The sequence below is a fragment of the Mesocricetus auratus genome, unplaced genomic scaffold, assembly GCF_017639785.1.
Source record: "Mesocricetus auratus isolate SY011 unplaced genomic scaffold, BCM_Maur_2.0 Super-Scaffold_100013, whole genome shotgun sequence".
In the NCBI taxonomy this organism is placed as follows: Eukaryota; Metazoa; Chordata; class Mammalia; order Rodentia; family Cricetidae; genus Mesocricetus; species Mesocricetus auratus.
Window position 1 is genome coordinate 14,869,555 of NW_024429196.1, and position 24,796 is coordinate 14,894,350.

The 24,796-nt window shown below is 44.1% G+C and overlaps 1 protein-coding gene across 3 annotated transcripts in view; it reads right to left on the reverse strand.

Annotated features, from left to right (window-relative positions):
- Window positions 1–9,003: 9,003 nt before the first annotated feature.
- The window catches only part of Armc3 (armadillo repeat containing 3), an 87,594-nt gene continuing 71,801 nt past the window's right edge, over window positions 9,004–24,796 (reverse strand). The window contains exons 14-19 of one of the 3 annotated variants that reach the window (XM_021234461.2): window positions 23,331–23,428; window positions 22,307–22,408; window positions 21,815–21,910; window positions 18,663–18,860; window positions 16,449–16,611; window positions 9,004–9,307 (exon numbers count right to left, since the gene is read on the reverse strand). In XM_021234461.2, the coding sequence (XP_021090120.2) occupies window positions 9,098–9,307; window positions 16,449–16,611; window positions 18,663–18,860; window positions 21,815–21,910; window positions 22,307–22,408; window positions 23,331–23,428 (867 nt within the window). In that variant the 3' untranslated portion in view covers window positions 9,004–9,097. The remainder of the gene's footprint in view (window positions 9,308–16,448; window positions 16,612–18,662; window positions 18,861–21,814; window positions 21,911–22,306; window positions 22,409–23,330; window positions 23,429–24,796) is intronic. The other 2 variants (XM_040755417.1, XM_040755418.1) reach the window with 2 other exon arrangements.

Here is a 24,796-nt window from a genome sequence, read left to right on the forward strand (position 1 = left end):
AGCCCTGACATGACATTGCAAGAGAAAGACTCTAAGGCACCCTTTGAGTTTGTTTTCTGTTGGCCATCTACTGCTAGACACTCAGTCTACTGGAGAGTAGTTTGCTTCCCCAGTGAGACAAACATGGAGGGAACTAAATTTTCCCTTAAAAGTAGCTATCAATTGGAGATAGCATCTAGGTTAGGATGGGGAACATGTGTCCACTTCTCCTTCCAGCTCTAGGACTCAACCTGGTGTGTGCTCCAGCAGGCCATGTGCATGTTGCCTCAGTCTCCCTGAGTTCATGTATGATGTGTTGATCTTGTTGGTTTATAGGGCCTTGTTTTCTGGTGTCCTCCAACCCTTACACTCTTATACTCTTTCTGGCTCTTTTTCATCTGGTTCCCTGAGCCCTGAGGGGAGCTATTTGATAGACACCTCCTGTTTAGGGCTGAGTATTCCAAGGACTCTCACTCTCTGCACATCTGGGTTTGGTCTCTGTATTTGTTCCCATCTGCAGCAGGATGAACTTCTCTGATGTTGGCTGAGCAAGGCACTGATCTGCTTCCCTGGCCTGAGTCGGTTTATTATTGTGTGTGTGTGTGTGTGTGTGTGTGTGTGTGTACTTGAGTTTATCTATGTGCACCATATGCACGTGTGTCCAAGGAAGCCAGAAGAAGGCATCATAACTCTGGAACTTGAGTTACATGTGTTTGGGAGCTGCCTCATGCCAGTGCCGAGAGTCAAACCTGGATCTTTGCAAAAATAGCAAGTTCTCTGGACCACTTATCCATCTCTCCAGCTCCCAATAAACTCTTTTGAAATTCTAGGTCGATCTGGCTTTATTTGCAGTTCTGCATTTAGCCATAGACATGCACTGTCTCGTTTACTCCCAAGAATGTGCCCCAGAGTGACTCTGTTATTACATCCCTACTTTTAAGTTTGAGTGGGAAATGTCCTTACACCTTGGGCATTTGAACACTTGACCTCCAGTGAGTCTTAGGGATTAGAGCCCAGCCATGCTTCCTGTTCTCCATCCCCCACTCCCATGCCTGTCTCCACAAAGTCAGCCACACCTTTCCCATCATGACAGACTGCATCCTCTCCAGCCAGGACACAAAAGAACCCTTTCTTCTCTAAAGTTTCTTCTTTTTAAGTATGTGGTTCCACTGATAAGAAAAATAAAACAACACTACTTTAGAGATGAAGAAACCAAAGCATTCATGCATATAGACATTAAATTTAAGGGATGCTGGCTAGCATACACTCATGTAATCATGCATCACCCAGGTCTGGTGTATAGATGAGAAATTTCCCGAAGCTCGCCCATTGTCAGAGCTGACAGCTGCAGACAGCTCTCTGAGGCAATCCATCATTTCTTGGTTGCATACTTTAATTTCCAATCTCGTTAGTAATTAGTCTCGGAAGATGAAGATAGCACCACCTTTGCTGTCTGTTACGAACCCTTTTGGCTTTTAGCACAGGCTGCTCTCTTCTAGACTTCCACCTGGGCCCTAGAACAACAGGGGAGCAAAGAGAATTGGGACAAAATGGGGGACTCCAACCCAAACACTGGAGGAAGAAGACAGAGGAGGCTTTGAAGAGGAGGCTTTCTTTGTTTACTTCTGCAGAGGGTGCTGTCCAGGGTTATTTGGGACTGTGTTTGGATAGGACATCATGGCAGAGGAGACTGCCAATATCTGGTGGACAGCAGGGAAAGGGAGAGGGGCCAAGAACATGAAAGCCTAAAGACCCATCTTCAGCCACCTACTTCCTCCAATCAGGCCCACATCCTAAAGTTTCCACAACCCCTCCAAACAGGGGCAGTAGTTGGGAACATAGACTCCAACACTTGGGCCTGTAGGACATTTCTCACTGAAGCCTAATTCAATGACTTGGTTTTGCCATCATGGAGTTCTCTGTCTCAGACTCAGTCCGGTGTACGGTGTCTTTGAGTAGCAGCTGTGAACTGTGGCAGCTTGCTTGCAAGTTCTGCAAGCATGCCCCTCAGCCTCTGGCAGGACCAGCAGACACAGCAGTCCCAGATGTCCTCAATCTCTGTGACAGGTGAGGGGTTGCCAGGAACATCCATTGAGTGGATCCACCTTATAGCCCAGAGACACCAAGGATGCCCCTGATCCTTAGCTACAGTGCCCAAGTACCGGGTTAAGAAAGCCCTTTCTTATCCACATATATTCATTCCATCAGTGATGTTCCACTACGGTTAATTTTGCTCTGCAAAGCCTGAGACCCTAACTTATTATCTGGCCCCATACAGGAGTCAAAAGCAAGATAACAGAGAATGAAAAATCCCCATAATCAGGTTAAGCACACACACACACACACAAACACACACACACTTATTAGACTTATGTGTGTGCTTTGCACACCCAGGCCCCACCTCATGTCATTTCTATGCTCCATTGTGCCTTGTTCTCTAGCAGCATAATGACACATACGGTTCAGAGCATTACCCCTGAAACCAAATGAGGTCCAAGTCTAAAGCTCTGCCTGTTACTAACAGAGCAACCAGGGGTCAGTTACTTAACATCTCTGTGTCATTTTATCTCGAGCTAACTGAATTACAGCTTAGGTGTTCAAATTGCATAGGAGAATAACTTCTGACGTGTTCATGTACAGTATGAAAATATTGCTATTGTCATTTTGTCATAATTTTTGTTATTTGTTATTTCTCAATAGCCAAAGCAGGGACTAAGTACTTTTTACAACACAACACAGCTCAGGAAAGGGACAAGCAGAATGAAATGTCCGTTCTGGCTCCAGTGCCATCGCGTGCTAGCAGTGTCACCGTGATACCTCTCAGTAGGAAAGGCTCATTCGATTTATGAGCGAAGCCACTAGGACAGGCCGTTCTTGCTTCCTTTGATGGTGCACTTTTTGTTAGCAGTGTGACTCATGGTGTGATCTCACTGTTTCTCTGCACTGTGTATTAGCCCCGGGGGAAGCTTCATTTGCATCTACTTTATTAAGGGAGTCACACCTGACACTTTGGTGGCTGTCCTCAAAAGTGAATTTCTCAAGATGACAAACCCATTATAGCCCAACTTTAGGAGAAGTAAAAGCTTAAGAAAAGGTTTTGGCAGTGATCTATACAACACTCAAGAGATTTCAAATGAAGAACTGTACCTTTAAATAAACCCTGATCCTGGCATTATAGCACACAGTATTCAAGAGGCGGAGGAAGAAGGGTTGCGAATTTGAGGCTAGCCTGGGCTCTAAAAATCAGTCAATCAATCAATCAATCAATCAATCAATCAATCAAAGAAACAAACAACCCAATTCTTCTAAGTCCTAGATAGGTGACTGAACAGCATCCTACTGCTGTCAGAATATACCCCAAACAGCAACCATTTTCACAAAGTCCGCGGTCAGGTTTCCACTGAAGTTAAAAATCAATCAGTGTGTAGATTGCTCTTTCTCTGAGTGGCTCTGTGTGCATTGTCTCAGAAGCCCCACGGCTCATCTCCAGTTGGCTGGTTTGGGCAGAGGAATACCGTATGATGTCATGCTGAGAAGCAAGTGATGACTTTTAAGGGTTCTGCCTCAATAACAAGAAAAGGTCAACATCACTCTGTGTCACAAGAAAAGCATTTCTCATAGATGACAACATGCTCCCCCAACCAAGGAAATTACACACCTGAAAATGACGTGTCATTAGAAAGCACTATCTACTCCAAGCATCCTGTGGTACCTGTTCAGGGGTGGGAAGCCCAAGCAGAGGATTCTGTTAACTCTCCCTCCATCCCTCCCTCCCTCCCTCTCCCCATCTTCCTTCGGTTCTTTTAAGATGTCTGCATTTTTATTTTGTGTCTGAGTGCTTTGCCTGTGTGTGTACGTTGCACCATATGCATGCAGTATCCTCAGAGAACAGATGCAATAGAAGGCATCACATGATAGGAGCATGAGTTTGAGGGGAGGTGGGAGTCACACTTGGCTCTTTTACAGCAACTTAGTCTTGGTGAAGCAGACACTCCTGGGAGCCTTAACCCACTGCGTTAGTATCAATCCCTTTCTGACTTCACAGCCCAATCAGTCCCCACACCTCAAAGAGCCCACTACTCCCTAGTACCAGAGAATTGGGGGACAAGCTTCCAGCACATGAATATTTGGGGGTGTAGCCACATCCAATAGGTGTCTGCCAGCATGGGGCCTTGCACAGTTGTGCAGGAAACCCTTATATGTTGATTCGTGTTTGACATGCCCACCACAATCTTTCCCTCAGTTCACTGCAATCCTGACTCTGTTACCTGGCAAATCACAAAATGGGTGCAGGAAACTCTAGCTTTTAAAAAGATCAGGACTCATTACTGAAAGCAGTTTTGCCTTGCTTTTCATCTGCTCTTGCTGACAAACTGAGCAAATGATGTTTTACGCTGAAGTTGCCAAGTTACGTTAAAGCTGTTCTGGTAAAGAGTGTGACCTCATCAGCCATGCGTGCTCATTTACAGTACAGTTTAGATTCGAGTGGCACACCGCAGTTTCTAACTAAGTGATTGAGATTAGGGGATTACTTGTTGCTGTGGTAGAAACATGCACTTGTTTTTGTCTGTTTTCCAAATGGACTATCTTTTTCTTAGTGATTTATAGAAAACCTTTGCTTATTAAGGATATTAACATTTTTGTCTGTTACACATGCCACATTTCCTCCTCCTTGTCTGCAATTTTATTCACTGAAGTGCATTTTATTTCCAAGTTTGGTGTAGCACATAGAACTTATGTATGTTCTTCAGTGGCTCCTTGCTTCTTCTGTCACATAGTGTAGAGGTCTTCCACGCTAAGACTACATACTATTCATTGATAAAACTGCCACATTCCTGATGGACAAACAAACTACTTTTGTAATAATAAATTTGAGAGGCTGGAGAGATGGCTCAGAGATTAAGAACACTGGCTACCCTTCCAGAAGTTCTGAGTTCAATTCTTAGCAATCACATGGTGAGTTCTAACCATCTATAATAATAAATTCAAGCTGCTACCTAGTTGTTTTCACCTGGAGTCCTAATTCTTCTGATTTTTTGTTTGTGCCATACCAGTTGACTTCTAATTACTTTTCAATACAAGTTCTAATATGTGATGGGAAGTGGGAAGCCAATCCCTTTGTATCACTCCATTTTAAAGTAGTGTGGATACTCATGAATTCTTCTAGATGGATTTTTACTACCAAGTTCAGAGAGGGTATATTGGGATTCTAATGGAAATAAAACTGCTCGTGTGTTAATGTGGGAAGTGCTAATATCATTTTGCATTGTCTCCCAGAAAAAAGCACAGTCTGTCTTGTCATGTAGTCATGGAAATTTTATTTCTCTCTCATGTCTCTGAAGTTCATTTACAGGCATTTCATAGCCTTTGTTGCCTCTGCGAATTATTTCATGTAATTGGCTGGTTCTTAAACTACATGGTTCTCGAACTTTAAAGACCTGCCTGAGACTAGAATTGAAACTACATCTGTTCAATAATTACCTAGAACCTAAGAGGGGCATTGCACGGAATTGTCTCAAAGATGCAAGGAACAAACCAACAAAACCTGCTTTGGTCAGCAGCAAATTAAGAGCACATGTTCACCACTGTTAGTTCATTCTGCTCTGATAACTGGCGAAACTGGTTTCTTCCTATTTATGTTTGCTCATCTCAGAGAAGCTCCAGTAGGAGAAACTCTGAGAAGGTCCCCTGTCTAGACCCCGGTCTAATGACCTAACAGACAGTGTTACCTCTTCATCAGCTGCCTGGGGTGGAGTTAGCTTCTCTGTCTCAGTCTTCATGAATGCAGTTCGCATGCTCAGCTCGTTCCTGGCTCCCCGTGCTCTCTCCTGTGCTTCTGTCCTTCATTCATTTTCATCTTGTTACACTTTATAAATCTTCATAATCCACCTAGGTGTTTGTTGAATCAAAACAGGCTTGAAAAATGCTGAGATGGGCTCATGCCTTGTAATCTATACTCCAATTCATTAACTTGGTATGATAAATATAATTTACCATGCCACTGGAAAAAAAAAGCTTATTCCGACATAAAGAATTATATGCTTTAAAATTACAGAGTTGTGTCTGAGTGTGTGTGTGTGTGTGTGTGCTCAGACACACACTGTGATGTGTATGCAATGGGGGACATACCAATCCGAGTGACTTGTGCTGTCACCTGAGGCCATGCTGCAATGGGGGACATACCAATCCGAGTGACCTGTGCTGTCACCTGAGGCCATGGTGCCGTCCTTGCCCAGGTTGCTGCCTAGGACCATGTGGGACCATGGTCCTACCACAGCTGTGGTCTATGTTGATGTTCCTGGTCCATGTTGCCACCAAAGGCCACACAGATGCCTGGGGTGTTGAATGCAACCTGTGGCCATGAGGATGTCCAAGGGCCATGCCACCACCAGGCTCATGCTGATCTAAGTGGACTGTGTTGTCACCTGGGACCAGGAAGTCATCTGATCCAGGGCTACCATGGGGTTATATCTGGGTCCATGGCCCTATAGCAGCCAGGGTCTAAGTTGATGTCCATGGCTCCTTGTCACCACTGAGGTCCATGTGGATGGCTGGATTCTGGTCAGCCACTGGAGACCATGTTGGTACCTGAGGGCCATGCTGCTGCTGAGGCCATACTCCATATGGGTAACCTATGCTGCCACCGGGGTCCTGGTGATGTCAGAGCTGTAGTTGGTGCTGAGGTCCATGTCTGGGTTTATGGTCCTGCTGCAGCTGTGGTCTGTGATGATGTCCCTGGCCAGTGTTAGCACAGTGGTCATTGGAACCATGCTGTGCTGATCCAGCCCTGCCTTTCACTAGACCTGGGATAGATGGCCCTCAGCCTTGCTAGATACTGCAGCAGGAGAACTGGCCCTTTCCCTAAGGGGAGAGGTGGGCTCCCCTGTCCTCCCAACCCCCATCCTCCCCTTTCTCTGCACTGAGGAAACATGGCCTCACCCCTCACCTGATAGGAATGAACCTTACCTGGTTAGCACACTAGAGCTGACCTGTGGTCGGGGACCTAGGTGAGCAGACCCTGAGGGCATGAGAGCAGGAGAGCTGACCCACCTTACCCCCATCTGCCATGTGATGGCACGGGTGAGAGACAGATCTGTCCCCTCTCACTCATTTCCTCTGTGGCAGGTGAAATAGCTGGTCCCCAGAGTCACACGAGTGGGAGAACTAGCCCTGCCCCTCAGCAGCTACAGCACATGGGAGATTAGGCCCTGAACTCTTCTTGGGCAGCACACTAGAGCTGCCCTTGATGCTGGAGACATTGGTGAGCCAGCCCTGAGGGGGTAAGAGCAGGAGACTTGACCCTGTCTGCTCCACCCCCTATGTACCCCCTACAGCAGCTGGGAGAGAGGGCCCTGCACCTCACCAGGGCAAAACAGTAGAGCTGGCCCTGATGATGTGAGTGTGGTTGTTGTCAGGGGTTTTACTCTTTTGGGAGGCTGCCACCCAGCTCCCAAACACATCACTTGGAGGCTTATTCTAGCTTGTGAATGCTGGGCCTTAGCTTGACTTGTTTCTAGCCAGTGTTTCTTAACTTAAAATTATTCCCATCTACCTTTTGCCTCTGGGCTTTTATCTTTTTCTATTCTACATACTTTACTTCTTACTCCGTGGCTGGCTGTGTAGCTGAGTGGCTGGCCCCTGACATCCTCCTGTCCTCCCCTCCTTCTTTTCTTGCTCTTTTTTCTTGATCTCTCCTCCTATCTGTTCTGTCTGCCTGCCAGCCCTGCCTATTTCTCTCTCCTGCCCAGCTATTGGCTGTTCAGCTCTTTATTAGACCAATCAGGTGTCTTAGATAGGCAAAGCAACACGGCTTTACAGAGTGAAACAAATGCAACATAAAAGAATGCAACACGTCTTTGCATTGCTAAAGCAAATGTTACACACATCTTAAAATAATATTCCACAACACTGGGTGACCAGGATCTGAGTCCTAGAGCAGGAGAAATGGTCCCACTCCTTGTTGCAGGCTGTATTGGGTGAGCTAGCCATGGCAGCGCTGGAGAGCTCACCTGGGTGGTGACAATGAGGGTGGCCTGAGCAACCCAGCTCCACCCAGGCCCAGGACCGGGGATGTGAGCTGACACACCATAACATCTGCCTCATCTGTGAAGTGCTGGACATGTGAAGGAGACAAACCTACAGATCCAGAACAGCACAGTCTCCACAAAACGGGGTGACAGCAGGAGGTCCAGGAGGAGCACTGGTAAGTAGGATGACAGCAGGAGGTCCAGGAGGAGCACTGGTAAGTAGGATGACAGCAGGAGGCCCAGGAGGAGCACCAGTAAGTAGGATGACAGCAGGAGGTCCAGGAGGAGCACCGGTAAGTGCAGGTTATTGGTAGCTTAGCAGAAGCCAGGGGCCTCGAGCCAGACCAATCAATCACTCATAGCAATGAACACTTGCAAATAATGATGAATGGATAAAGGGTAAACTGTGTAACCCAATGGGTCACACTCCAGCTTCCAGGACAGGATTCTTTTGGGGTGTTTGGTTTGGTTTTGTTCCTTTGTTTTGTTTAGTTTTTATTTATTTATTTTTCTTTTGAATTTGGTTTTGTTTTGAAAGGGATGTTGCAGGGGGGAGAGGGTGAATGCAATGGTATAGGGAGATGGGTGAGATGGGAATTCCTGATGGGAAATCACAGAGAATCAATACAAGTCAAATAATGAATAAACCAAACAAACATCAACAATGAAGTGAAGTACTTTGAAAGCCTCGAGTCTCAAATCTTAAAGACAGACAGGTGACTGAGACTGTACAAATCGACTGAGTTTATTTAAACCAAGTATATGACCTGACCCATTCTGGATACCAAGGGGTCAGTGACAAGCCTACTCCATCACATGAAGCAGTTGCAGAGCACCTTCATTGATGATTCCTAAGCTCCAACAGGGCTGACGGTTTCAAGCGAAGTATTCTTGTGTGAGGATGGGGAGCATCTGAGGCACTGACGGATCCCGAACTCTGCAACCTGGAATCCGGAAAAACGGACAGTCGCATCCACAGCTTATTTCGACACACAAATAATTTCTAATACCTTTATTTGAACTTATCAAATCAGCTTAGAAAGCATGTGGGGACAATTTCCGGTTTGAGAGCTCCTGTGTTCCTTTGGTGACTAAAGAAAGCAGTAGAAGTCGGCCTCTTTGCTGCGGAGCTTCAGCAGGGACCCCGGATAGAACATGAGGTCCACGACGTACTTTTCGGGTGGGGGCAGGCTCCCGATCATGCCCTTCCGAGTCTCATTCAGCAGCTTCACTTCGTTCCATGCTCGACTGTACTCACCACGCACCAGGGAGCAGCCCACACCGATTTTGTCAGCCAGTGCCTGAGGGAGGAACAAGATATCTGGGGCTCAGGGCCATAGTCAAGCAAGTGGAAAGAGATCCTTAGTGGGAGACCTACCTTTGGAGAGAGGTAAACATAGACATGCAAAGAAAATGTTGGCCTGGAAGCTGGAAAATGGAGGATACTGTGTAAGGAACCAAGTACTGGCTGGCCCTGATGGCTTGCCATCTGTAGACTCAATGCGTGCCAGAGTGTTCTGGGAAAGGGCGCTTTTCCGGCTGTTAATGCAGTGGAGCACAAGATGGATAGGGTGGCTGGAGGCGAGCTGCCCCAGTGCTCCAGCCCATGTACCCATCAGTCTGTCCGCAGCCCAGGTTGCTCTTTGGCTGTAATGGGCAGTGAGTTAGAACAAGTCCCATTTCTAGCCAGTCCACTGTGTGATACGGGAAGGAGACTCCCAGTTGCAACCGGCTCTCTGGTTTTCAGTAGCTACCTCTCTGCAGGTATCTCTCTGGAGATCCCTGATCCCCCTGACTTTGAGGGGTTTTCCCCCCCTCTCTTTGAAGTATCTTAAAAGTAATTTACACTTTTTTTCAGCCACACTATAATGAATAGAAGACCTTGGTTAGAGTGCCTTAGTTTGCATTTCAATTTAACCCAGATTCTTATCAACTAGTGACTATAAGCCAAGGGGTTTGCAAGTCCAGGTTTCCATTTATTCCTTTGTGAGCTGGGAAGAATCATGGTATCTTTATGGTGGTGTGACGAATAATGGGTGCCAAGTTCCAAGAGTAAGTACTCAGCAAAGGCTAAATAGCACCAGGAGAACAGAATTATGTTTTATAGTGGATATATTCATATTTTAATTAAATGAATTTGTTACATGCAATAGTTTGGAATAAGTCAAAATGATGAAGACTTTATGGTCATCTCCAGGACTCTTAGGTTTTGATTTTGTTACTCTTTGTACTATAGCTGGAGATGGCCTAGAAAGCAGTGACCACACAACAAATGACATCAAAATCTATCACCCCTGGAGTCCAGTAGGATGCAAAGACTGTGTGTGTGATGTTTTCTAAGGAAATATTTGCTGGTATGTCTCTTATTTCCTGTTAAAGCACTTTGAACCACTACAACAGATTACTATCTCCATTTTCTAGAGTGAATCTGAGGTTAGGTGTTTTGGAATATTGTTTACAGTGTGTGAAGATGTGTGTCTGTGATTGGTTTAATAAAGAAAGAGCTGAATGGCCAATCGTTAGGCAGGATAGATAAGAGTGATTTCCAGAGAGAGGGAGGAAGAGGAGGAGGAATCTAGACCCGCAGATTATGCCGAGACATCAATAAGACTGAAAGGTAAAAACTAAGGTTAATAGAAAAAGGTTAATTTAATTTGTAAGAGCTAGTGGGACAAGCCTAAGCTAAAGCCAAACTTTCATAATTAATAAGAAGTCTTCGTGTCCATATCTGTGGGCTGTCAGTCAGGATGAAAAAGTGCTATTACAGTCATGTACTTTCCCAAGGTCACTGCCAGTAGTGACCTAAAGGAAGAACCAACTATCTGCCTCCAGTGTGCAGTGACCTTGTGATCTGGAGAGCCAGTGAACACAGCCTTGTGAGTTAGTGAGTGAACACAGCCTTGTGAGTTAATGAGTGAGCACAGCCTTGTGAGTTAGTGAGTGAACACAACCTTGTGAGTTAGTGAGAGAGTGAACACAGCCTTGTGAGTTAGTGAGAGAGTGAACACAGCCTTGTGAGCTGGAGAGCGAGTGAACACAGCCTTGTGAGCTGGAGAGCGAGTGAACACAGCCTTGTGAGCTGGAGAGCGAGTGAACACAGCCTTGTGAGCTGGAGAGCGAGTGAACACAGCCTTGTGAGCTGGAGAGCGAGTGAACACAGCCTTGTGAGTTAGTGAGAGAGTGAACACAGCCTTGTGAGTTAGTGAGAGAGTGAACACAGCCTTGTGAGCTGGAGAGTGAGTGAACACAGCCTTGTGAGCTGGAGAGCGAGTGAACACAGCCTTGTGAGTTAGTGAGAGAGTGAACACAGCCTTGTGAGTTAGTGAGAGAGTGAACACAGCCTTGTGAGTTAGTGAGAGAGTGGGTGCATCCTATGAATGCTGAGTAATTAATTACATGACCCAGGTAACCTGTGAGGGCAATGAATTCAGCTTGGCATAAGGCATTAGGGACTGAATATTTGTGTGCCTTCCCAAAGCTATATGCTGAAGCCCTAAGTTCTAATGTATTTGGGGGTGAATCTGTGGGGAGGTGACTAGGTTTAGAGGCACTCATAGGGTCAGACCTCCCTCCCCAGAAATTACTGCCCTTATAAAAACAGGAATTGATAAGCGTGTGTGATGGCACACACCTTTAATCCCAGCACTTGGGAGGCAGAGGCAGGAAGACCTCTATAAATTCAAGGCCAGCTTGGTCTACAGAGTCAGTTCCAGGACAGACAGAGCTATGTAGAGAGACCCTGTCTTAGACAGACAGACAGACAGGCAGACAGGAAGAAATAAAATCTCTTGCCTTATGAGGAAGCAAAGCAGCTGACTGCAAGCAGGAAGAAGGCAATTATAATATTGTGACTATCAGGTATGTAGGCACTATTTACAGGCAAGTGAAGATCCTACCCTGGGAAGTTCATGAAGCAAAACCAGAAGAGACTTGGATAATGTGTTGGCAGTTTTATTCTAAAATCCTCTGAGAAGAGGGAGCCTCAATTGAGAAAATGCATCCATAAGGCCAGGCTGTAGGCAAGCCTGGAGAGCATTTTCTTAATTAATGATTGAAAAGGGAGGACCCCGCTCATTGGAGGTAGGGCCACTCTTGGGTTGGTGGTCTTAGGTTCTGTAAGAAAGCAGGTTGAGCAAGCCATGTTGAACAAGCCAGTAAGCGATACTTCTCCATGGCCTCTGCATCAGCTCCTGAATCCAGGTTCCTGCCCTGTTTGAGTACTTTATTTATTTTTTTAATACATGTCAGGTTTTTTTTTGTTTCATTTTCTTTTTAAGATTTATTTATTTATTCTGTATACAGTGTTCTGTCTGCTTGTATGTGTGCACACCAGAAGAGGGCACCAGACTTCATTATAGATGCTTGTGAGCCACCATGTGGTTTCTGGGAATTGAACTCAGAATCTCTGGAAGACCAGTCAATGCTCTTAACCTCTGAGCAATCTCTCCAGTCCCCTGTTTGATTTCTTGTCCTGGCTTTTTTCAATGGACTATGATGTGGAAGTGTAAACCAAATTAACCCTTTCTTCCCCAACTTGCTTTTTGTCATGGTGTTTCATCACAGCAATAGTAACCCTAAGTAGGACAGATGACCACCTGGAAGATCCAATTTTTAATAGCAATAGAGGACAAAGGTAACCAGAGAGTGGTGTCCAGAAAAATGGATGGTCAGTTTATGTAAAGAGAAGCCTTCCCGTCAGCCTGTTTCCAGAGCCGCTTCAGTCCCAAATAAACACACAGGAGGCTATATTAATTATGAAGCTGTTGGCCTTGCTTGTTTCTTACTGGCTAGCTCTGACTTAAGTATTTACCCCATAATTGTTAATCTAAGTATTTCTCTTACTGGAGAAATTTCCGGGCTTCCTATCCCATGGTGGTTACATCTCGACTTCCTGTGTTTCTCCTACCCAGAGTCCTCCTCGACTCCTAGTCCCACCTATCTTGCTTCCCTATTGGCCAACAGTGCTTTATTGAGATATACACAGAACTTCCCCAACAGTCAGTAACAAATCAAATTTTTTGTTGTTTTAAGCAAGAACAGGCAACAAGGCGGTCACTGTAGTCCTTCCTGAGAGACTAGTGGACAGGAAGTTAGGGAAAATAAGGTATGTGCTAAAAAATGATCAAAATTTTAATCAGAAGTGAGAATTACGTTTGAGTAGAATCAATGTGGGAGGTTTATAAAAGTCCAGATTAAAACATGTTTAAATCTAGTTCCATTTCTGGTTGGTCTTGGATAAACTCTTTTTTCCAAGTATTTGACTTTTTAAAAATCTTTGAAAGTAAGGCCAGTAAATTTAATATTTGCCATTTTTGAGAGTCTTAGCAATTATATGAACAAGTACCTGGCAAATAACACAAAATGGTAAGTGTCATGAGAGTGGGAAATCATAACTGTGGTTGTAGACATTGTGAGAACAGATTTAGATTTTCTCCGTATGTACTGCTGACTTCGACATGTCTAGATTCTAAATGGAGGAACAGTTAATAAAGAGGACGGGCTCTAAGACAGGAAAAAAAAGAGCTCACAGAGCAAGAATTCCAAGGATATAAGAAAGGCATTTAGATGATGGAAAGGATTGGTGTGAAACAGGAGTGAGATATGAATGGATGTGATGAGATTATGGTGGCTGTGCTAGATAGTTATATTTCAACTTGACACAAGTTTGAGTCATCAGAGAGGAGGAAGCTTTAGTTGAGAAAATGCATCCATAAGATTGGGTTATAGGGAAGCCAGTAGGGCAACTTCCTAATTTGTGATTGATGAGAAAGGGCCCAACCCTTCTGGATGGCACCACCCCTGGGCTAGTGGTCCTAGGCTCTATAAGGAAACAGGCTGAGCAAACCATGAGGAGCAAGCCAATTATCAGAACCCCCCCATGGTCTCTTCATCATTTCCTGATTCCAGGTTCCTGCCCTGTTTGAGTTCCTGTCCTGACTTGCTTCAGTGATGGACTACAACAAGGCACATAAACCCTTTCCTCCCCAATTATCTTTTGGTCATAGCGTTTCATCATAGTAATAGTAACCTTAACTAAGACAATGGCCAACAGTGTTTGTCTACTTGTGACACAACCTGGGCACATCTCTGAGGGCATTTCCAGACAGGATTAACTGAAGAGGGAAGACTCATTGTAATGTGCCATGTGGGAATCTGTGAAGATAAACCCAAGCTATAGTGGAGTCTTAGTTAGGGTTTTATTGCTGTGAAGAGACACCATGACTATAGCAACTCTTTTAAGGAAACAATTAACTGTAGCTGGTTTATAGTTCAGAGGTTTAATCTGTTATTATCATGGCAGAAAGTATGGTGGCATGCAGGCAGACATGGTGCAAGAGAGGTAGCTGAGAGTTCTATACCTGGATTCCCAAGCAGCAGGAAGAGAGTGAGACACTGGGCCTGGCTTGAGCATCTGAGTCCTCAAAGTTCACCCCCTGTGACACACTTCCTCTAACAAAGTCATACCTACTCCAACCAGATAACACCTCCTAATAGCGCCACTTCCTATGGGCCTATAGGGAACATTTTTCATTCCAGTCAACACAAGTGGAGACCCCAGGATGTTGGAAATGTTAAGACCATGGGTCACTGGCCAAAGAAAGGTACAGGACACAGCTTGTCCAAGGGAGTGGTCAGTCATGTGCTGTAGTTGACAGAGCTGGAGGAGCAGGACTTCAGAGGCCCAGTTAATTCTATTATAAGCCCTGGATGCTGAACATGGTGGTGTAAGATTGCTGTTTTCCCTATTGAGGTTTTTGTTTTCCAAGACAAGGTTTCTCTGCATAGTCCTACTTGTCACTCTATAGACCAGACTGGCCTCGAATTCAGAGATTTGTTTGCCTGGGCCTCCCAAATACCTAGAGCCACAACACCTAGCTCTCTGCTAAGATTTGGTCTTACTTTGACCCAATCTTCTCTTCCTATGTTCCTGTTCCTCCCTCTTGGGGTAGCAATGATTATTCTGTGACATTATATGGTAGAATTATGTGACTTGAAAATTACAGACATCATAGTTAAACTCTTAGAATAGACTTTGGTTGTTGGGCTTTTTGGACTGTTAAGATTTGGGGGAGGGGGGGAGGGCTCGGGAGGAAGGGAGGGAATGGGAGAGGGACCTGGAACTGACTTGAGAAGCAACCTTGTTTCTTATCTAAATTTAAACTGGAAAATAAAATTAAAAAAAAAAGATTTGGGGGAATTTTCCAGATAACTAAGTACAGTTTGCATCATGAGATGCCCATGAGGCTTTCAGAATGAGACATGGAATATTTTCACTGAAAATGATGCATTTAGTTGTTATTGATAAGTGGTAGACTGGTAGTAGTTCATGGTCAGTTAGATTGACTTTAGAATCCTCTAGTAGATATGCCTCAGGGCGTTTTGTAAGGAAATTTCCAAAGAGGTTTAACTGAAGAAGTACAAGAGAAGACCCACTCTGAATGTAGGCAGCACCATCCTGTGAGCTGGGGATCCCAGACACCATAAAGGTAAGAGAAGAACAAGGAGAGCTTCACATCAGCATTTTTCTCTGCTCCCTGACTGTGGGTGCCAGGGTACCAACTGCTGCTGCCAAACCCTTCTTCTCTTAAATTGCTTCTTGTCCAGTAGTTGGCCATAGAAAGGAGACAAGTAACTAAGACAGAAGTTTATACGTGCTTGGGAGATGGACAGAATTTAATTATTTATTCTAGATGTTCAGAAAGTTTTTTCTCAGTTCTAACTCAGTGGATCAAAAGACCTTACTCTCTTAAGGCTCGCCTACCCAGGACCTGGAGTCATTCTGCTCTTCCAGGCATTCTTCCCCACCATGTTCAGGCAACTACCAAGTCCTTTGGTTGTTACATCCAAAATCTCCTCAGCTTCATTCTGCTTCCAGATAATGCATCCATAGTATATAGGTCACTTGTACTTGTTGTCCAAGCGTCTTTTAATAGGTCATCCTGTCTCTAGTTTGTGTCTGTGCTAATTCATCACCCCGCTCCATTTGCAACCTAAACGCTCTTTCAAAATCACATTCTTCTTACCTCCCATCTTTGATAATTTGTAGTGGTTATTAAAATTTCTGGATGAAGGGCAAACTTATCTGATGCTTCCTATCAGACCTTCAACTTCATACCCACTCTCTCTCTCTTTCCTCTCCCTCTATCTAGATGATACCCTCTGCATCCCCTAAAAGGATCACTGATTTGCTTGCCAGGATTTAATGTGTAGATAGTTACATACTTTAGAAAGTTGTTACTTTTCTACCTAATACAAATTTTACATTATTTATCCTCTGTGATATGATTATATGCATATATAATCACAAATATTTAGAACTAAATAAGTATAAACGCAAAGATTAACAATATCAAGTTAAATGCTAGCAACTGGCTCAGTCTGATGACATAAAGACAAAATTTTTTAACCTAATGGAAAATGACACAAAAATACTTTAAATACCTTGAAAAGCAAAGCTCGATGATAAAAGATTCCTTTCTTGATATATCCAATGGGTACAACATTGGATTTCAGTTGAAATTTCAGCTCACTTATGTGAAGTTCCCAGCTGAAATCAGACATCTTCTCTTTTGGAATTCTACCACCCATTTTATCTGCCACAAACCTGTGCCCATTACATTGAGATAGAAAACAGTCAGTTTTAGTCTCTTTGGATGTTTATATATGATTATATATACAATTACACATTAAAAACTACATTTCCTGTGGTTATTTGCTTTATTTAAAAAATATACTTGCAGGAAGAAAAAACCCATCATGTTTACTGTACTGAGACAATCACAAATACATACATAAACTGAAATCATGCTGATTTAATTCAATGCAAAGAAGAGAATGATCCCAATGGGTGTAACACAAGCCAAATGATTATCACACTAAATATAAGTGTAACTTCAAGAACAGTGTGAAGTGTTATAGTCTGAAAGTGAAGGTATTTACTAACTGGTGGGTTTTCTTCTTTCAAGTCATTTAAACTCAAAAGCAAGAGGAATTCAGTCAAATTTCCCACTAGACTCATAGACATCTTCAAATGGGGAGTGGGGGTGGGAGACCTACTCTTTTGAGACAAAGTCTCAGCATGTGGCCCAGGCTGGCCTTGCCCTTCCCAGGCTCCTGGGAGCCTCTGCCTCATAAAGACTGGGCTTATACGAAGTAAATTTCATAGTGTTTTTTTTTTAATTTGAAATTTTTAAATTTAAAATGTATCTTTTTAATGAAGAAAGATATGGTATTATGTAATACTGATAGGAAAGGAGAGAGTAAGAAGAGGAGGAAGAAAGGATATATGGGGGGGTGTATCAGATGGGTGGGAGATGGTGAAACTGGGATACTTTGTTTCTGAGGGTTTTTACCACATAGTAGAATCTCATGGGATAATGCCAACAAATACATGTCTAAAAATTCTCTGTAACTAAGAGCACATTCAGGGGAAAAACTGAAAATTTAAAGGGAAGATTGGCCTTTGGCTGTACTATGAGAAATAATGTCTAAAAAACTTAAAACATAGCAAGACAAAACAAAACAAACCAGAGCAACTAAACCAAAACAAAGGAAAACTCCAAAGCTACACAAAACCTAAGTAAGCCATGAGGCAGGGAGGTGGAGCAGAGCTGTCAATCCATCCATCTTGTGACAGCCTATCACGTGGTGGAACTGAAGTCTGCCTGTTTGGAAACCTGGTGGTTTGGAGGTGATGAGGAGAGCCTCAGAGGCAACACGGTGCTGGGAAGCACGGGACAAGTGTTCACCAGACTCGAATCAGAGTTCCGCCTGAGTCATCACGTCTCAAGGACACGGAAATCCTTCGGTAGCCAAACTCCCTCATTCTCCCCAGTCCTGGCTGACAGAAGTCAGCGATCGTGCAGCTGTGCGGTTTGCAGTTGTCACTTCCAGGTTTGAGGACTGCTACTTGACTCCCACCTGGAGTGGATAGAGCTCCCACAGAGACTGCAGCTGTTGCTGGAGCCAGAAGCCCCCCTGCTGGTTGTGTCAATCATGGAGCCCATCCCCCATTTCTAATCTTTCCTGCTCCCACAGTCCAACTCCAGGCCTCTTTTACCGAATGAGCCCAAGCACAGCACGAATGAGGAGACTTACACGGAGCTCTGGTCTGCCCTGCAGCAAGTTCTCAGAATGCCCACAGCCCACCCGAGAGCAATAGCAAACAAACTAGCAGACACGCATCAGAAAAACAGGTGCTTATTAGTGTCTAAACAAACAAACGAAAAACAATGAGTGAGTTTATAGAGAATTCACAACAGGATGCCTTTAAATGATGAGTACCCCATACACCTAAGGAATGATTTAATTTTTAAACACAAATTCACTCAAAACCTCTCTACAATCATACCAAAACCGCTATTTAACAGCTTAGCTAGAAAAAAACAAAAACAAACAAACAAAAAAAAAAAACCCAAAAAATCCAGGCGTTTGTCTCTGAGCAACTTCACAGAAATGCAGACTAACAGAAATGAAGAGCGCCTTTAATTCATTGCGCTTCTGCTGCGAAGTCAGAGCTCAGGCGGTTTGTTTTGTTGGTTTTATTCTAAATTAACTTAAAAACAAAAAGCAAACCACTGAGGTTTTTAAAAGCTCAGAAATAAGTATACACGGAGATAGAAGAGAGAGGGAGATGGGGGAGGGGGTGAGACTCACTTGGCAAGCGCCTCAATCTGATCCTTAATGTTGAGGATGGGCAGTATGGACTTGGTTATCTCGTACACATACACACAGAGCTCGGGGTCGGGAGGAGGGTACCACTCCTTGTCGGGGCTGCCTTCCGCCATTTTGGGCACTGCCAGGACCTCCTCTTCCTCTTTCACTTTTTCCTCCTCTTTTTTTCCCCTCCCTTTCCTTTGAAAGTAAACAAAATAAAATCCCATATCCAGTCAAACAAGTAACCAAGCGCTAACTGTTGTCTGAATTAATCCAAAGAGCATAGAGGAATAAAGAGAGGGTAACTGGGGAAGGAAATGAATTAGAACAAAATGCAGTGACACATATGTATGAAAATGCCATGACAAAGCTCATTGTTTTGTAAGCTATATTAAACGTTAATTAAATATTTAAAAAGGAACTAGAGACAATTCAAATGTCCTTCGATAAGATAAGTGATGGGTATGTAGGGTAAGCCCCTACAATGAAATACTGGTCAAGAATAAGAAGGAATAAACTACTAATGCACAAAATAATTTGGAACCATCTTAAAGGCATCATGCTGGGTAGAAAACATCAATACCAGGTGCAACATACCAGTGATCCCATAAAAGTTATCCTTGTTTGGGCCTGGTGGTGCACGCCTTATTGGCAGAACTCAGGAGGCAGAAATAGACAGATTTCTGTGGGTTCAAGGCCAATCTGGTCTACATAAGTGAGTTCCGGGTAAACCAGGTATACATAGTGAGACCTTGGAAAGAGAAAAACCACAGGAAAACACCACCACCAAATCCTGTCAACCTCAAGGACTTGGGAACTAGATGGAGAATGCCAGGGTTAGGGTTCTGGGAAGTTTCAACTGTTATCTTGTCTGAGTGTGGGGACAGTTACACAAATTCCCTATCTAAAATTCCCTAGGGTCTTAAACAAGAGACAATTTTGTGCAATGTTAAATAAAAGCTCTACCTGGGGTATAGTACTCATGTCCGCGTGTGAGTTACTATTCACTCCAGTCATTCCTAGCATGGTAGATTCTCGGTTTGCCTCTTCATGCACTCTCGGTGGTCAGCCTGGGCACTGACTGGTGTAACCCTGGAGTCCTTTTCCAGCTCGGCATCTTTCCTCCCAACATCTTGTCCTAATCCTGCAGCCCCACCTCATATGTTATCATTGCTTTGCCAGTGTCTCCAGCTAATATATAATGTTTTTTCTGCCATTTGCACCCCAGGGTACCACCTTGCCAGCCTTTTACGATGGATGGCACCAGCTGAGAGGGACTGAGAGGAACTGACCGGAGAGCAGGTGACCCTCTGTCCTGCTTAGTGTTTTTTGTTGTTGTAATAAACATCAGGAGCAAAAGCAACTTTTGGTTGGGGAGAAAAGGGTTTATCTCAGCTTGTATCTCTCAGATCATACTCCATCATAGAGGGAAAAAGTTGGGGCAGGAACTAGAGGCAGGAACTGAAGCAGAAGCCATGGATGAATGCTGTCTACTGGCTTGCTTTTCATGGCCTTCTCAGCCTGCTTCATCATACACCCCAGGATTACCTACCCAGGAATGGCACTGCCCACAATAGGAGGGGTCCTTCAGCATCAACCACTAACAACAACAAATAATAATAATAAGGATAATAATATGACCCACAGACCTGCTTACAGGCCAATCTGCTTGTGTCGTTTTCTCAGCTGAGGTCCCTTTTCCCCAGACCATTCAAGCTGACAGACAACCAATTAGCACATCCTCTAAGAGGAAGGGGAAGATCTCCCTAGATGGTCACCACAGCCCCTTTGCAAGGAATTCACAGGAACTTAAGTGTGCAAGAGTCTCAGGTAAGGCTCAGCCTTCCCATTTCGAAGATGACCCAGGTTCCAACAGTCATTCTTTGTACTTTTTAGCTTTAGTAATTTTTCCCCCTTAACAAATGCCAAAGAGCAAGTTCAATAAATGACACTCTTTTTTCTTTCTTTTGTTTTGTTTTTCAGTTTTTCGAGACAGAATTTGTCTGAGTAACAGCCCTAGCTGTCCTAGAACTTACACTGTAGACCAGGCTTATCTCAAACTCACAGAGATCTGCCTGCCTCTGCCTCCCAAGTGCTGGGCTTAAAGGCATGTACTCTTAAGGCAGACAAGTCTTCAGTGAACCCATACTCATGTGGGGGCAGATCAAAGCAGATCAAATATGCTTGGATAGGGGTGAGCAGGGTGTCTCAGAAAGAATGGAGAGACCAAGTCCCAGGGGCCCAGGCAGGTCAGAGCAGGAAGTGTGGGTTGACTAGCATCTCTCAATTCAACCACATACCTGCTTCCCAACTGTGGACTTCCCAAAGTGCTGAGATTTTAGGTGTCAACCACCATGCTGTATTTACGTCCTACTGGGGATTAAACCCAAGTATTTATGCATACTAGTCAAACACTTCACCTATGGAACCATATCCCCAGACCCAAGTAGGAATTTTGAATTCATAAACCATAGAAGCACAAAGCACACTGCAATTGTTGCATTCGTAAGGCTAGCTCTTTCTCTCTGTCTTTGAACTGCTTCTTCCTGAAGAGTAAGTGACAAAGCCAGGAAAACATGGAGAGAGTGTCATTAGGAAAGGACACAGGTCCATGGCCTGCTGGAAACAGATACGCCTCCTCCCATCCTCGATGCTTCAGAGTGGGGTTCATCAGTAGCTGAGGACAACTGCTACCTTCACTGTCCTTTTTAAATGGAAGCTACTGTAGTGCTTGATGGTGGTGGTTACCAAGATAGCCTGACTTCTCCAGAGACAGAAGAAATTCTGGGTGCATCTTTCAAAGACAGCACAGAACAAAACAGACACAATTACGTCTCAGGGTTTTTACCTCATTCAGTGCATAGGTTTCAAAAGACGAACTTCTTCTGTAGTGCTAGGGCCCAAAGCCAGGTTGTAACACTTGCTAGGCAAACCCTGGCACTAGGCTGCTAAAGACCCAAGGGGTGGCTACTAAACAGGAACTTTTAGGAGCTAGGTTGTGACTCAGTGTGAGCCCTTGCCTACCATGGGGGCGCCGGGGTTCCATACCCAGCCCAGAATAAACAAAACCTACATCTCCCTTTCTGACCCTTGCTTCATAATTGTGGGTTGTCATGATTGTACCTGGGAGAAGAAGATAATTCATCTCCTACCTTGATCCTTTCTCTTTGGCGGCACCTCTGCTAAGGACAGTGTTTCGTCCTGATGCGGGCTCTGATTTTTCTTCTGTGGGCGATCCAAACCCAGCACTAAAATGTAAACAGTTTTTCTTTTTTTTGTCATTTGAAAAGGATACATCTTATTCTGGTGGTGCTAACTGTGGCAAAGGTTACATTTACAAGGTATTTTTACTATTAGAAGGTTGTTTCTCTCCCATTGTGATTGGGTTTGATCACCATTGCAACAGTTAGGGTGTAATCCACCCACAGTTCAGGGCAACTCAACCCAATTACAGGTCCTCCACATCACATCCCCCCCCTGCCCCAGAGATCTTTACTGCAGCAGTTTACAAAGCAATCATGCAGCTAGATCACCATAAGAAGCAAAAGAACTGAGTTGCCAAAAATCTAAAAATCTAATTAAAGTAAAACCCCAGTCTTTCACGTGTAGGGGGTTAGTTGACTGTTGATAAGTTACGTCCTTACGTGGTCTTCTCTTTGCTTGCCCTTCTTAAGGAAGATGAAGAAGAAATGCTTCGTCCATAGCCAACATCTGACGATTTATCCTCCATAGATGGAGGTGGAGAACTAAAATGTCACACATTTCAAGTTAGGTACAAACTAAAATGTGTCAACACTAACTTTGTCCTATAAAACAGATTTCTTGGGGATGTCATATTTGCAGAAGACTCTCAATGACACCATACATTTTTGAAAGCACAAAGAAGAGGTTAATACAAAATAAAGTCAATCCTTTTCAGAGCAGGAAATACTTGTATGAGATATATATCATAGTGGTAGTACATAGATATACAGGCTCACAGGATCTTTTTTTTTTTTTTTTTTTTTTTTTTTTAGTGTTTAGCTGGGCTGGGGCTGGGGCTGGCAGAGCGCTTTTCCTGCATGCACACAGCTGTGGGTTTGATCTTCTTCACACAGCCACCATGCCTGGTGGTGCACTCCTGTAATCCACTCAGGGACAGAGGCAGAAACTCAAGGCCATCCTTAGCTACAAAAGGAGTCTCAAGCCAACTTGTGCTATGAACAATCCAGTTTTAAAAGCCAGGTGTGGTGGTACACACCTTTAGTCCCAGCACTTTAGAGGCAGAGGCAGGTGGATCTCTGTGACTTCAAGGCCAACCTGGACTGTGTAAGGAGACCCTTTATTTTTTTTTAATGACGCTTTAATTTTTAGCTCTACCGTTTATTTATTTTAAAGAGAAATGATGGGTGGTAATTAACTGTACTACATTATTTCTGGAGACTTATCAATATTTTCTACATTTTACATTCTTGTGGTTATTTTCCCAAATCCACTGGAAATTGCTAGCATGGAATCAATGGGAAATACAGGCTATTCCATGTCAGGCTGAGTTTATGGACCAGCCCTCATTTTCACAGTGTTAGATATAGTTGGGAAGATACCATACTGGGAACTTTCACATACCTGCATACTGACAAACAGAAACTGTGAGCTTCCCTCCCTAACACCCCTGCCCCAAAGACTCACACATCGGATTTACTGTTGACCAGTAGAATAGCGCGTTGGTCATTCAGCTCCTGTAGGCAGAGCTCCTTCAGTGGCAGAAGTTTGGTGCCAGGATTTATCTGTAAGATAATGTGAGCACCAAAGTGGGTTCTCTGCGTCGTTATGGTTTAAACATGAGTGCCGATAGAAAGGGTTTGTGACATTTGAAGAGTCTAATTCATTCATGTGCACACACAGAGACAACTGAAAGGCAGACCAGATGATAGACAGACAGACAGACGGACAGATAGATGATAGATAGATGATAATCTCTATGCATAATTAGAGCTGGAAGCCAAAAGCTAGCAGACACACTTTCATTTGCACCCACATTCTTTGCTGTTTTTTCCTCAGTCATCCCATACTGTAGCTGTGATAGTCCCTGGAAGTATTTCTGTCCAAAATTTATCTACACACTCCAGGGAGGACTTTATCTGTAAAAGTAATGATGAACTGAAACTGATTCCTCAAAAATTGTGGGCTTATCTAAAGAGAAACTGGAGCTGAAAAGATGGCTCAGCAGTTAAGAGCATTCTCTTCTCTTGAGGAGGACCCAGGTACAATTCTCAGAACCTACGTGGCACTTTACAACTGTCTGTAACTCCAGTCTTGGAAGGTACGGTGCTCTCTGTTGGCCTTCTCAGGCACCAGGCACACAACACGCATGGTGCACATACATCTGTGCAGGCAAAACACTCATGGGCACGTTAACACAGAGGGAAGAAAATTTCATGGGGTCCTACCTCTAGACAAAGAACCACAGGCAATTAATGACTGCTGGGAGAAGGAGACTAACCTCTCCCAGGTACAAGTCCCCTTAGTGGTTATCCAATATGGAGTGGTCAGCACTGAAACTATATACACACAAGCAATAAAAATGGACTCAGCAGGTTCTCTCTCTGTCCATCCATCCATCCATCCATCCGTCTGTCCACCCATCCACCCACCCACACCCACACCCACACCACACACACACACACACACACACACACACACACACACACACACACACTATGTATATATAACAATACTAATCAAAGAAAAAGAGGCTGCTTGAGAGTGGGAGGGCATAGAAGTGATTCCAGGATAATTTTGTCAGCCTGAGAGAAGAGGGCAAACTAGATAAACTTCTGGATCTTCTTGATCAAGCAATAGATTCCATTCCCATCTAAGATCGTTCTCATAATCTTCAAAACAACACAAAGTAATTCTTTAAAACTAAAACAGATCCTATCGTTATATAGAGGGTCCTGCCCCGTTTCCCACTTCAGACTGAGGTCCTGCTCTTGTTGAGGTCTTTGTGAATCCTGTGATCTGGGCTCCTTTACCCACTTGACATAATCTCTATTCTTCCACTTTATCAGCTCTGTTCCTACACTGTCTTCCATCATGATATTCCTTAGACATGCCAGACACATTTGCCCCTAGTCCTCTGCCCAGAAAGTTCA